This window comes from Mobula hypostoma, chromosome 5 (assembly GCF_963921235.1).
Source record: "Mobula hypostoma chromosome 5, sMobHyp1.1, whole genome shotgun sequence".
NCBI classification, from domain to species: domain Eukaryota; kingdom Metazoa; phylum Chordata; class Chondrichthyes; order Myliobatiformes; family Myliobatidae; genus Mobula; species Mobula hypostoma.
Genome location: NC_086101.1, coordinates 143,456,993 through 143,471,625, shown reverse-complemented (window position 1 = coordinate 143,471,625; position 14,633 = coordinate 143,456,993). Strand labels below are relative to the sequence as shown.

The window sequence follows — 14,633 nt, the reverse complement described above, 5'->3', positions numbered from 1 at the left end:
TTTACTTTTCTTACCTGACCACTTTTCTGGTGAACATTTACTTGATTAATAGATCATAACTAAATCGAGACTTTAAATGTTTGTTGTTTTTTATGTACCAGCAAACTTTCTAATCACATCTCCCAAGTGGCATTCGCCAACATTTTGACTTTAAGATTTTATTTTCTGATTGTTTCTTTCCAGCTGCTTACAATATGGTCTCATTGTAATTACTTTTTCTCCTTAAAGATCCCTTACCCTGAGAATAGTAATAAATTCTGCCTCTTAAGCAACTTATCTCATATAAGGTGGCTCTTGATTGCTTTCATGCTTGTTACAGAAAAAAAATCTCTCAAATGCACCCTATAAATTTTAGTGCTACCTTGGCTATTTCCTGGCAACTCACATGAAATGCTGGAGGAATTCAGCAGGCCAGGCAGCATCTATGGAAAGAAGTACAGTCGACGTTTTGAGCTCAGACCCTTCGGTAGGACTGGAGAAAAAAAGATGAGGAATAGATTTAAAAGGTGGCACGAGGGAAGAGAGGAACACAAGGTGATAAGTGAAACCAGGAGGGGCAAGGATGAAGTAAAAAGCTGGGAGGTTGATTGGTGAAAGAGATTTTTTTTTGTTTTTATTAAGTGCAATCGTGAACAATAGCCAGATCAGAAATGCTGATCAAGTCAACTAGTTCCCAAAGAGAGCTCTGATAGGCCAATCAAATGGTTCAGCGATAGAACACAAAAAAATCATATGTACAATTAAGAAACATTAAAAAATAGTAGAAGTACTGGAGTCATGATGATCATGTTGGAGTCTGCTGGAGAGAGACATTTATACACATGCTGTCCTCCATAATTCAAAGAGATTGAAGTATAAGGTTGCAGGGTGACAAAACGTGGCAGGAACACTTGGAACTAAAAACTAATCCCTACTGGGAGAAAACAGTACCTGTTTAGATACAGGGATAGAGAAGGAGGAGTCCTGATAGGAGAGGACAGAAGGCCATGGAAGAAAGAAACTGTGGGAGAAGCACCAGAGGGAGGTGATGGACAGGCAAGGGGATAAGGTGAGAGAGGGAAAAGGGAAGGGGAAAGGTGTTTCTCTATCACTTATCACCTTGTATTTCTCTCTCCCTTCCCCCTACCTTTTAAATCTACTCCTTATCTTTTTTTAAAAACGTAAACACGAGGAATTCTGCAGATGCTGGAAATTCAAGCAACACACGTCAAAGTTGCTGGTGAACGCAGCAGACCAGGCAGCATCTCTAGGAAGAGGTACAGTCGACGTTTCGGGCCAAGACCCTTTGTCAGGACTAACTGAAGGAAGAGATAGTAAGAGATTTGAAAGTGGGAGGGGGAGGGGGAGATCCAAAATGATAGGAGAAGACAGGAGGGGGAGGGATGGAGCCAAGAGCTGGACAGGTGATTGGCAAAAGGGATATGAGAGGATCATGGGACAGGAGGCCTAGGGAGAAAGAAAAGGGTGAGGGGGGGAAAAACCCAGAGGATGGGCAAGGGGCATAGTCAGAGGGACAGAGGGAGAAAAAGGAGAGAGAGAGAGAGAAAGAATGTGTGTATATAAATAAATAACGGATGGGGTACGAGGGGGAGTTGGGGCATTAGCAGAAGTTAGAGGTCAATGTTCATGCTATCAGGTTGAAGGCTACCCCGATGGAATATAAGGTGTTGATCCTCCAACCTGAGTGTGGCTTCATCTTTACAGTAGAGGAGGCCGTGGATAGACATATCAGAATGGGAATGGGATGTGGAATTAAAATGTGTGGCCACTGGGAATCATGGGCCTCCTGTCCCATGATTCTCTCATATCCCTTTTGCCAATCACCCGTCCAGCTCTTGGCTCCATCCCTCCCCCTCCTGTCTTCTCCTATCATTTTGGATCTCCCCCTCCCCCTCCCACTTTCAAATCTCTTACTAGCTCTTCCTTCAGTTAGTCCTGATGAAGGGTCTCGGCCCGAAACGTCGACTGTACCTCTTCCTAGAGATGCTGCCTGGCCTGCTGCGTTCACCACCAACTTTGATATGTGTTGCCTCATCTTTTTTTCTTCAGTCCTGCCGAAGGTCTCAGCCCAAAATGTCGGCTGTACTTTTTTCTAAAGATGCTGCCTGGCCTGCTGAGTTCCTCCAGCATTTTGTGTGTTTTGCTTGGATTTCCAACATCTGCAGATTTTCTCTTGTTTGTGATTGGCTATTTCCTGATTAGTTCTCTCTCCAGTTCAGTAGTACTTTTAAAGCTGAATTGAGTACATAGAGAGAGAAAATTGCAGACACAGGTACAAAAAAATAGCACTACTAGCTCTTGAACATTTGTTTAGTGCAGCAGTACAAACAGTGAGTTAACTTTATGCTTATTGATTCCTCCTAAACCTTTTGTTGTTTGGAAATGTTTTATCATTTTGGCTCTTGTAGGCATTCTCCAGTATTTTGATAACTTTTTCAACACGTTAACACAATACACATGACCTTTAAGTTGTTTGTGGCAGGCAGGTACCTGAGGCTCTGAGAGATTTGGAGGGTCATGACTGTCATACAGAATAACCTCAAAGGAATCTTCAAATACTTCATCTCCCAAGTGACGATAGTAGATTGCAGCATTGAAGAGGTCTCTCTGAAGGAAGCTGAAGATAGGATACCCTGCGATTCAGGTAAGTAGCAATAAACAAGCTATGTTAATAGCGCATGACCAAGGCACCTTAAGTTAACATTATCAGTCATTGCTGGGTAATCTAGATACTGCACACTAATTCACAAAGATCTTGAGTGTCCCACTCTACTTTGGTATACGTTCACAGACTTCAGCCTTGGACATCATTTCCCTATTCGTTCTGGAGAGCATCAAGCCATCGAAGGCTATGGATTACATTGATTCTCGAGTAAACTTGGAAATAGTTTTGAATGAATTAGGGGGTAGATCAGTGGAATTCTAAAAGTTTGGAGGGGGTGACATAAAGCTGAGGGTGAGAAGAGGAAGGCATGCAAAGAATGTTCTTTAACCTAATTCACTCTCCCAATAAGTATATATTTATATGGATACTTACAGGTAATGTAGGCATATTTTCTACCAAAGGTAACACATCTTTCTAACGGTAAAGTCTAAAAAGAGGTATCCAATCCTTATTAATCCTAATGTAGTGAAGAGTTCCTTCCATCTCCTAATGGATAGGTATTTACTATCTGCCCCGTTTGAGGCTTAGGAGGCTATTGCCCACTGCGGAAAGGCCACTGTCTGACTTGATCCAAGAGCCATGTGAAAATCTTTGTCTGCTCTTTCTTCAAATTACTCCCATCTCACACAGTGGTATTATCATATAATGGGAGGAATTTCATCTCCCTATGAAAGATTGCTCACATTTTTTTCACCATGGGACAAAAAAAATGCAATCTAACAAATATTATGGAATGAAAATTTCTACACCTCTTTCCCAAGGATAAAAGAGGTGTTTGTTCCTACACAGGGAACATCAAATCCAAAGCAAAAATGAATCGGTCTCAATCAGAAACATAGAACCTTAGAGAGATATGGCAAGAAAACTGTGTCTGTTCCCACCATGCCTTTACACTAATTCTACATTAAACACATTTTAATTCCACCCATCTTCTCTTCAGTTCTCTCAAGATTCAACCATTCACCTACACACACTAACTGCATTTACAGTGGCCAATTAACCCACCAACAGTATGTAACAGCTTTTATTCTGCTGTTGGTGAACAGGTCAGTTTAGATATAAAGTAGGATTAATGCTTTATACATTCACTAATTTTATTTACAAAGGCAAAACAAAGGTCATGTAGCCTTAATATGGCAAAGACATTTCACCATTGTAGAATAGGGACTTTAAGTGTCAACAAGAATTTGGACATACTTTGAGGCCAGAGTGAAGAAGCAAACAGTTCTGAAAGTCTGAAAAGAGAAAAACGATCGATGTTTTTAATCAGCAAGTCCAATCTAAAAGATACCTGTCAGACCAGGGGCTGTTCTTTTCATAATTTCTCCGGCTTGTGGTGTTTTGGTGATTTTAAACAGAATGTAATCGTCACATGAGTCCAGGTCTGAAGCTTGAAGCATAAACTTCTCAATTAGCACTTCCTGGTTCTCACACAGTTCAAAGATAACATTATTAATAAGGAATGGAGGGCTGTCATCCTTGGGTAAGATTTTGATAGGGAACTTATGTCGGGTGCTATGAAGACCATCAAATATTCTGAAAATAATGAAGTCATTTACAGTGTCGCTGTCATCATGATGATAGCGGACAACACCAGCTTGGATGTCATTGACTGTAAACATAAAGCCTTTTCCTCCTAAAAAGAACATAAATTATACAAGTTAGTCCACAAATTGAATGACTTTCTTGAATTAGTATAAATGTAACACGCAGTAAGGTATCACTGCTAATGTAATGGCTTCTCTGTAATGTTCTGCTGTTGAGGTAATGGTTTCTCTGTAGCGGCGATGTTTGGGTTATGACTAGAGATAACGGGGCATGCTAGCCAATGAGCAGGATGTTGTTTATTCTTGTGTATCTGGGAGCCGGGAATTCGCGGTCTTTTGCCGGGGAGAGATGAGGAGAGAAGATGCGAATGGAGAGAATTGGTAGACCTCGGACGGAGTGGACTAGGAGCAAGGGTCCGAAGGTCAGCAACGATTGGAAGAGGTCAATGGTGGACGAATGGCCTATCAGTGAGCTCCAACATTGTGCATTAGACTGTTTCATAAGAATGGGCCCTTTTTCCTTTTTTGGTTTCTTTACTAACCATATAGTCAAATTAAGAACTATAAAGCTTAATCGTTTAATTGCATATTGTATAGTTTGTTTTTTCGTGATACTGATTTGTAACAGGGGACACATCGCACAGCATCCGCCCAAATGAGATTTCTTAAGTTTGGACGGGCCAGAGGGCTATCATCCCCTATATTAAGCCATTAGCCAAAGCGAGAATTAGAATTGTGGGGGCTCGTCCAGGATTGATTCTGTTGGATGCTGTGTGATTACCCTGAGTGGGGTAGATATTTGTACTCTGTATGAATTGTTAATTTGCCTGTTAATTACTGTTAAAGTTGCGATTGTGAGCAGAGGTTTGATAAAATGGTGGGCAGAGGTTTGATAAAATGGTGGGCGCAGATCTCATATTAACGCAGGCCAGCGCTGACATAGCGGTAGCTGGGGGTGGAGATTTCAAAGACAGGATTTTATCGTTTCTGAGGGGTGAGGAGAAGGAGTGGTTGGATTTGGAACATCTAATTAGTCTACGTTCCCCAGGGGAGAGTGAGAATTCTGAGTTAGTATCCACCCTTACCTCTCTGGCAAATAAATGGAAAAATCAGGTTCAAATTCCCAGCTATGGGAGGCTCCGCATATTCTCTGGAGTTACGCTCACCCCTAAAGGGGAGGAGGAGTGTGAGGCTTGGGCGAAGCAGACCTCTCAGTTGTTAGATAAGTGATAGTGCTCTAATGATGTAAATTGACAAAGATTGGTTGAAAGTTTGAATGGGTGGGCCGCTGATGTTGTGAGAGCCGTCAGGTTAAAGTGTCCTGTAGCAACAGCTGTCAATTACATGCAAGCACTGGACAATGCAGCCAGCTGGTGGCGTAGTGGCATCAGCACCGGACTTGGGAGCGAAGGCTCCTGAGTTCAAATCCAGCCAGCTCCCTTGCATGCTTTCCATCCGTGCTGGGTTGAGCATCGAGCTAGCAAATTGGCCTCATAAAAATTGAGAAAGCCTGCTAAAAAAAAAAATGCCGTCATGATGGCATCCCGATGACTCCACTTGGAGTTAAGGGCTTTCTTCTTCTTCACTGGACAATGCTTTTGGCCTGACAAGAAGCCCAATAGAGCTCCTGGTGGGATTTCAGAACATGCGTCAGGAGAAGGGGGTGAAGCTTTGTGCTTTTATTTTTCAGCTAGAGAGGCAGCTAAATTGCTTGCAGCACAGGGGATCTTTCAAATGGCTGAAGTGGATCAGTTAAGAATGGACCAGATAGTTAGGGGTGCCCAGACCCATGACCTGATTGCTTGGGGTCTCCGATAGTCTCGTGAGATGTCCCCCCCCCCCCTCCATCTTTTGTTGAGCTGATCAGAGGGGTACAGGAAGAGGAGAACATGGCAGAGGTGTAGGAGGCCTCCTTTGGCAGGGTACAGTCCTTAGTAGTGGTCCCCTGCAGGACCACTACTAAGGACCATGGATAGCCTGCCCCGGGGAGCAGGAGAGGAGATCGTGGCAGAACTGAGAACAGTGATATGTTGGCTGTGACACTCCCATATGATGGAGCTAATGGGAGGGTTGCATCCCCCAAGGGGACGAAAAATGCGGCTGCTGGCAGCAGGTGTCACGCCAGAAGAAGAGTGAGCCCCTGAGTACCTAAGCAGAGAGAGTCATTGGGAAAACTTAGAAGAGACACAGTGAGGGAACAGCCTGGTGTCTCTGGGGGAGCTCATTCCCAGCAATGTACCAAGGAACCCCCGAAAGTGAAAGGCCCAATTCTTGAAGGCTTAGTGGGACCATGCTTCAGTGTGTTGCTACGAATAGAAGGTATTTATGTTAAAGCCATACTCGACACAGGGTCGCAGGTCACGTTGTTGTACCATTCGTTTTACAACTGGTATCTGAAGCATTTACCATTGTCCCCATTCAGGGCACTGGAGATCTGGGGGCTTAGTGCCAGTGAATATCCATATGACGGTTATTTTTCAGTGAAGTTGGAGTTCTCGGTGGCCAGTGTGGGAGTGTCTGAGTTCCTTAATACATTGGTGCTGGTTTGTCCGGACCCTGTTGAGACGGGTGGCATTTCAATCCTGGTGGGGACCAACACCGCTCTTGTGAGGAGGCTCATGGGGGCCTGCAAGGAGAAGGCTGGTGAGAGCTTTCTGGGGACATTGTCCGTGCACCCGGTGTTTTGAGCTGCTTTTGAGGAAGTGCATGACAGCATTGAGCCGGATACCGAATTTAGACAAGGGACAGTGTGGTTCACCCAGTCGAAGTCAATGGTAGTACGGCCCGGAGAAGTAGCAGGAGTGATGGGGACACCAAAATTTCCCGTAGTGCCTGAGGGCGAGGCCCTCTTAGTGGACACTCTGGAAGACCACGAGGGGGAGTCGGGATTTCCTGCTGGGGTACTGGTGAGGTCCAAGTTGCAGAAGCCCTCAGTCTTACAAGCAAGCAGGATGGCAGTGATTGGCAGGGAATGCCCCGGCATATTTGTTCCCGGTGATGGTGATGTCTAGTGTCCCTGTGAGACAAGCTGGAGAGAAATTATTGGAGAAAGGGGGGAAAGTTGACTGCTGAGTCATTCAACTTCGGGGACTCCCCGGTTCCTGTGGATTGGAAGAGGAGGTTGGTAGAGAAGATGTTGAAGCTGGAAGGTGTCTTTTCCACTGACGTGTTTGATGTGCGTTGTTCCAAGAGCATGTGTCACACTATCCGGGTGACTGAGGATACCCTGTTCAGAGAAAAGTCGTGGCGACTGGCCCCTGCAGAGGTGGTGGAGGACGTTCGGCAGCATTTGTGTATGTTGAAGGAAGCTGGGATCATCACTGAGTCCTGAAGCCCCTATGTGTCCCCAATAGTAGTGGCCTGAAAGAAGAATGGGAAGGTACGGATGTGTGTGGACTATAGAACTCTGAACAAGTGCACCATCCCTGACCAGTATACTGTCCCGAGGATTGAAGATGCACTGGCCTGCCTGAGTGGTGCGAAGTGGTTCAGTGTGCAGGACTTGAGGAGTGGATATTACCAGATCCCCATGAGTGAGGTCACAAAGAGAAAATGGCATTTATATGTCCCCTGGGATTTTTCCAGATTGAAAGGATGCCCCAGCGCATCTTGAGTGTTCCTGCAACCTTCCAGTGGGTCATGGAGAAGACAGTGGGGGATATGAAATTGCTTGAGGTATTGGTATATCTGGATGACCTCGTAGTATTTGGATCCACCTTGAAAGAGCATGAAGCGAGACTGCTGAAGGTGCTGGGCCTCTTGAAAGCTGAATTGTTAAAACTTTTCCTGGACAAGTGCCAGTTCTGCAAAGTGTCTGTTAGCTATGTTGGGCACATAGTCTCACGGTGTGGAGTAGCTAATATCCGGCTAAGATAGAGGCGGCCACACTTGGCCAAGACCCCAGACTGTGAGCACTCTGAACTCATTCCTTGGGTTCTGTGGTTACTATTGGAGGTTCGTGAAAGGCTATGCGAAAGTGAGTCACCCGTTGAATCAGTTTCCGTGCAGTTACCCTTCCTTGGGGAAGAAAGGGAGGGAGAAAAGTTTATTGTAATCTGACTGCTCTGAAGGCAAATCAACTGTCGGAACTGAGTTCTGGGGAAGTGGCAGCTGCTCAACAAGATAATCCAGGCATTGATACCGCTTGGGCAGCAGCAGTCGGACAGGGAGACATGGCTCAGGTGGAGAAGATGAAACATGCGTCGGTGCCTCAATTACTGGAGTTGAAGAATCAGATTCTGGGGGTCACATCACCCCCACACCGACCTCGGCGTTGCCAGCTGGTTCTGCCAGAGGAGTATTGGAGGATTGCGTTGAAGTCACTTCGTTATGTTTCTGGACATTTGGGGGTGGAAAAGACCTATGGATTACTGGCCTCGGGTGAAACTGGAGGTCGAAGAATACTGCAAGTCATGCATTCAATGCATACAGTGGAAGACACTGCCTATGCAGGCAGCTCCCTTGTCCCACTTGCAGAGTGCGGGGCCTCTGAACCTGGTGTGTATTCCTGTCAATAGAACCCAATGTCAGCAACACGGCGAATGTCTTAGTAATCACAGACCACATCACCAGATATGCTCAAGCTTTTCCTACCAAGGACCAGAGGGAACATACGGTGGTAAAAGTGTCATGGGAGAAGTATTTCATCCATTATGGCCTTCCCAGGTGGATACATAGTGATCAAGGGATAGTGATGGGATTTCGAGAGCAGACTCATCCATGAGTTACTGGGCATGTTTGGAGTTGAGAAGTCGAGGACAACGCCCTATCACCACGGGGTGATCCCCAGTCACAGAGGTTTAACTGGACCTTGCTAAACATACTCAGGACCCTAGAGATCAGCAAGAAGAGCAGGTGGGGTCAACATATTGGGCATCTGCTTTATAGTTACAACTATATACAAAATGAAGCTACAAGGTATTCGCCATATTATTAGATGTTTGGGCGCGAGGTGAAGTTGCCCATTGACCTTTGTTTTTGGATTGAAGAAGGTGACTTGCTCCCGAAGACTTATCTGAAGTATGTGTCTGATATGAGAAGGAAGCTGAAAAGAGCTTATGAATTAGCTGGGGTCGCGGCTGCCAAACAGAATCAAGGAAATAAGAGGAGGTACAATCAAAAGGTGAGGTTCTCCCAACTCCTGCTGGGAGAGCGAATCCTCATAAGGAATTTGGGGCTACCTGGAAAACATAAGTTGGCTGACCATTGGGCAGCTACGCCCTATGTGGTGGAGAGTCAGATGCCAAACCTACCAGTTTTCCAGGTGAAACCAGAGGATGGGAATGGGCCTGTCAAGATTCTCCATTGGAACCACCTTCTGCCCCTGGGACAAGAGGTGCAGGTAGACCCAGAGCCTGACGTGGAACCTACACCTAGTAAGAGGACTCTGCGGAAATGCAGGGCGACTGTAGGGCCCATAGCAGGCGAGGTTAGGCTGGCCCCCACCCCTGAGAGGGATACTGATTCGGAGGATGAGGACCTGGGTGTATGGTATATGCTGCCTTTCGCTGACTCCCCATTGATTGAGGGAGGAAGAGACTCCCGGCCCTTCTCCCAATGAGTCCAGTGAAGTGGTGGTGGGGGGGAAGCTATCTGTGGACAGCCTGGATTCCAGCGGCACCCAGGCTGCCCACAGATAGCAAATTCCAAAATTTGCTGATGACTCTAAACTGGGTGGAAAAGCAAATTGTACAGAGGAGGTGGAGAGTCTGCAGAGGGATATACGTTTGTAGATAGGTTAAGTGAGTGGGCCAAGGTCTGGCAGATGGAAAACAACGTTGGTAAATGTGAGATCGTCCACTTTGGAAGGAGTAATAGAAGAGCAGATTATTATTTAAATGGTGAAAGATTGCAGCATGCTGTTGTGCAGAGATACTTGGGAATGCTTGTTCATGAATCACAAAAAGTTAGCTTGCAGGTACAACAGGTTATTAAGAAGGGAAACCGAATATTGGCCTTCATTGCTAGAGGGATTGAATTCAAGAGCAGGGAGGCCATACTGCAACTATACAGGGTACTGGTGAGGCCGCACCTGGAGTACTGTGTGCAGTTCTGTTCTCCATATTTGAGGAAGGATATACTGGGATATACTGGCTTTGGAGGCAGTGCAGAGGAGGTTCACCAGGTTGATTCCAGAGATGAAGCAGTTAACCTAGGAGGAGAGATTGAGTTGCCTGGGTCTATACTCTCTGGAATTTAGAAGAATGAGAGGGGATCTTATAGAAACATACAAAATTTTGAAAGGTATAGATAAGATAGAAGTAGGAAAGTTCTTTCCATTGATAGGTGAGACTAGAACTAGGGGACATTACCTCAAGATTCAGGCGACAAGATTTAGGACGGAGATGAGGAGAAACTGTTTTTTCAGTGAGTGGTGAATCTGTGGATCTCTCTGCCCAGGGAAGCAGTTGAGGCTTCACCACTAAATATATTTAAGATACAGTTAGATAGACTTTTACATAGAAGGGAATTAAAGGTTATGGGGAAAAGGCAGGTAGATAGAGCTGAGTTTACGGACAGATCAGCCATGATCTTATTGAATGGCGGGGCAGGCTCGATGGGCCGGATGGCCTACTCCTGCTCCTATTTCTTATGTTCTTATGTTCACTCTGCAGTGGAGGAAACGGGACTTGGTCACGGGACAGAGGGGTCTGAGTTGCAGGTGGGCACAAGTGATAGGTCGGGCAAGGCCTTTCCAGGTAGACCGGAAGTATTCCCAGTAGTGTCTGAACCTGAAAGGTTAGGTGAGGGGGTGCGGAGGTCTCAGAGAATTAGGAGACCACCAGATAGGCTGACCTGTGTAGCACCGGGGAGCAGAGTGTGACCCCTACCATTCTGGGGAGCTATGTCACTGCCTTGTGCACCTGGATTGAACGTTGTGTTTTGAAGGAAGGATTAGTGAATTATCTCAATGTCATGAGGACATGACTAAATTTGGTTGGGGGAGAGTGTAACACGCTGTAAGCTTTCACTGCTAATGTAATGGCTTCTCTGTAATGTTCTGCTGCTGAGGTAACAGTTTCTCTGTAGCAGCAAAGTTTGGGTTATGACTAGAGATAACGGGGCACGCTAGCCAATGAGCGGGATGTTGTTCTTTCTTGTGTGTCTGGGAGCTGGGAATTCACGGTCTTTTGCCAGGGAGAGATGAGGAGGGAAGACGTGAATGGAGAGAGTTGGTAGACCTCGGACGGAGTGAACTTGGAGCGAGGGTCCGAAGGTCAGCAATGATCGGAAGGGGTCGATGGTGGACGAACGGCCTTATCAGTGAGCTCCAACATTGAGCATTAGACTCTTTCATGAGAATAGGCCCTTTTTCTTTTTTTGGTTTCTTTACTAACCATATAGTCAAATTAAGAATTATAAAGCTCAATTGGTTAATCGCATATTGTGTACTGTTTGTTATTTCATGGTACTGATTTGTTACAGGGGACACATCACGCAGCATCCACCCAAATGAGATTTTTTAAGTTTGGCCGGGCCAGGGAGTGGGGGGCTATCATCCCCTATATCAAGCTACTAGCCGAATCGTGAGTTACATAAAATTATACAGTTTACCTCAGGAGTGATTTTTTTCAATCGATTGTAACTATTATTCTTCCACCTTTCATTCTTTCCTCTCTTCTCTGTGATACAGTCTTGACCCAATATTGACACATCACAGTAGTGATACTGTGGGTAAATACATTACATGGAAGAAAGGCAGGCCCAAGTTTGACTACTGGTCTATAAGACATAGGAATATCCTTGATATACAATGGGAGCAAAAATCTACAAAACCTCCTGGATATTTCAGGAGTAGCTTGTGAGTTACACTACAGGTAATAAATGTAGAGATTTCAAGGGTCATCAGACTGAAACACTTATTCTGTTTCTTTCTCCAAAGATACTCCCTAATCTGCTGAATGTTGCGACTCTTATGTTTGACCTCTGTTGTCTGTTATTAAATATGTCTTTTGAACTTGAATTAACCTTTGAGAAATTATCTTTAGCTAAGATAGGGAAGTAAACAAAAAGTAGAATACACCTTGACATTTGCTTTACATCAGGTGTTTTAGCTTCAGTGCTCAAATCATCGTATTTTATATCTGTAACAAGTTAACATTTCCCACCACGTTCACTGTTAGCAATGAACTACCACTTTGCTTCAAATCTCTCAACATTTAAGATGGGATTTATTAATATTTTGAACTGATGGCGATTAAATGCAACAGATCTGTTTCTTGGTCATTGTAGGAGCAAACAAGAAGGGTAATACAGAGTTAGTGTCCAAACAACAGGAGAAACCACCAGGAGACTAATGCACACCAGGAGACCAAACAATGCTGATCTGTCCAAACATAATTTCCAGGCAGTATTATAGATTTCTCTCCACGCATGATTACACAGGAAACTTAATTAATTATGTTTTGGTTCTAACAATTGTCTTTATATATAGAGCCATAGAGAAGTACAGCACAGAAACGGGCCCTTGGCCCATCTAGTCCATGCTCAACCCATTTAAACTGCCCACTCCCATCGACCTGCACCGGGACAACAGCTCTCCATACCCCTACCATCCATGTACCTATCCAGACTTCTCTTAAATGTTGAAATCGAGCTCACATGCACCACTTGTGCTGGCAGTTCATTCCACACTCTCACAACACTGAGTGAAAAAGTTTCCCATCATGTTCCCTTTAAACTTCTCACCTTTCACCCTGAACCCATGACCTCTGGTTGTAGACCCACCCAACCTCAGTTTTAAAAGCTTGCTTGTATTTACCCTATCCTATACCATTACACAGAAAACTTAATTAACTAAGTTTTGTTTGCTATACTTCCTCATATACATTATTGCACAGTAAATGTATAGAGGGAAGTTTTGATTCTTACATTTCTGCAATTACATTATTACATGGAAGACCTAATTAACAGTAAAAAGCTTTGGTACAGAATAAAATGCTTAATTATCCATAAGTCTAAGTTAGTTAAGAGCAAACCTAAGTTTCGGCTGCAACAATGCTGGCATGCTGTATTCTGATCACCAAGCCTCTGTACCTTAGTTCAGTTGCAGCAACATCCTCTCTCTCTAAAGGATATTTGAACCTTATCAGTGGTTCCCTGTTACCACGTCAGCACAAGTCACATTTTATTTTATTAGCTGATAATTCTCCCTTTTCTAAACTGACAGTGATTGCTTATTTGAATGATACTTTGCAGAGTAACTCTAATCGAAAAATTAGGAACAGAAGTCGGTAACTTGGCAGTCTTGCATCATCTGATCATTTCATTACTGTAATGAAAAGTCTGGCCGATTCTACTTTAGAATAGAGGATTTGAAGCCACATCCTGTAATTTAAAACTATGAATCAATCATTCATTAGATCAGAGAAAAGAACAGCCTTGTGTTAAGTTTCCAAGAGCCCCTTCTCTGGTTGTCAGTTTGGTAAAAGGACATTAACCTCTCACTGTTAACCGTCCATGCTGCAAGCCATCCACAGTAACCAAACGGACTGCAGTGAGGTCATCATTATCCACAACTTGAAACTGCTCCCATGTGATAGGTCGAGACTGGCCTTCCAGTAGATTAAGTCCTGCAAAACAGAAGTCAAAACACAACGACTGTTAGTTATTAAAGCGGAAAAAGTCGAGACTTTCCACTGCTGAGAGTGGAGACTTTGTGGATTGTGAAATACTTATATATATGAATCTCAATTATATTCTTGAGTTCTTAAGGAATATTAAGTCTTCAGTAGCACGGATATCTTCATGTGTGGATAGAAGTATTAGAACATAGGTACAAAAAAAAATTCCAAATGGTACAAATAACCGAAAAAAAAAGAGGAAAGGGAATTGAGAGAAAAATATCACCATTTTGCAATTTCTTTGGAACTAGCAAATATGACGCATGAGAAGCACAATTAGTTATGTCAGTGAAGAGACTGTTTTATTGAATATAATTATCATTATTTTTAGGATCAGTTCATTGCTAATAATGCCAGTAGTTATTGCCCATCAGACTGTCATTCACATTGTAGTGTGACACTGCTTTCTTGAAAAGTTTCAGCCCTTCAGATGAGAGTGTTCCCATAGGTAGTAGGGAGTTCTGAGCTTTAGGTCCAACTGTGATGAAAGGCCAGCAATATTGTGGTGCTCCAGGGGCATGGTTGACAACCTGCCCCAGCATTCCTAGTGGCCAGCACTATTTATTTTTCTTATGTTAAAATGCATTCGTGGGATTATGGTGGGAAGTTCCAGTTCATTTATTGTTGCATTTTATCTTGGGTTATACAGTTATTCACTCATGTGTTTGTGGGTCACTCTGACTGTAACCGGGGCGTGTAATAATCACCTCCCCAGTCGACATGTGATTGAGTGGGTTCTCTCCCTTGGTCAAAGTGCCCGGCCTATTTTGTGCTTGTTACAATAAAAATGGCAGTTGA

General features: G+C 44.2%; 1 protein-coding gene across 4 annotated transcripts in view; it reads right to left on the bottom strand.

Moving 5' to 3' along the window:
• frem1a (Fras1 related extracellular matrix 1a) overlaps nucleotides 1-14,633 on the bottom strand; it is a 183,276-nt gene that overhangs the window by 85,860 nt on the left and 82,783 nt on the right. For 3 of the 4 annotated variants that reach the window (XM_063049123.1, XM_063049122.1, XM_063049126.1), the window contains 3 exons: nucleotides 13,653-13,784; nucleotides 3,957-4,301; nucleotides 2,491-2,633 (listed from right to left, as the gene is read on the bottom strand). In XM_063049123.1, coding sequence (XP_062905193.1) covers nucleotides 2,491-2,633; nucleotides 3,957-4,301; nucleotides 13,653-13,784 — 620 coding nt within the window. The remainder of the gene's footprint in view (nucleotides 1-2,490; nucleotides 2,634-3,956; nucleotides 4,302-13,652; nucleotides 13,785-14,633) is intronic. The other variant, XM_063049124.1, reaches the window with a different exon arrangement.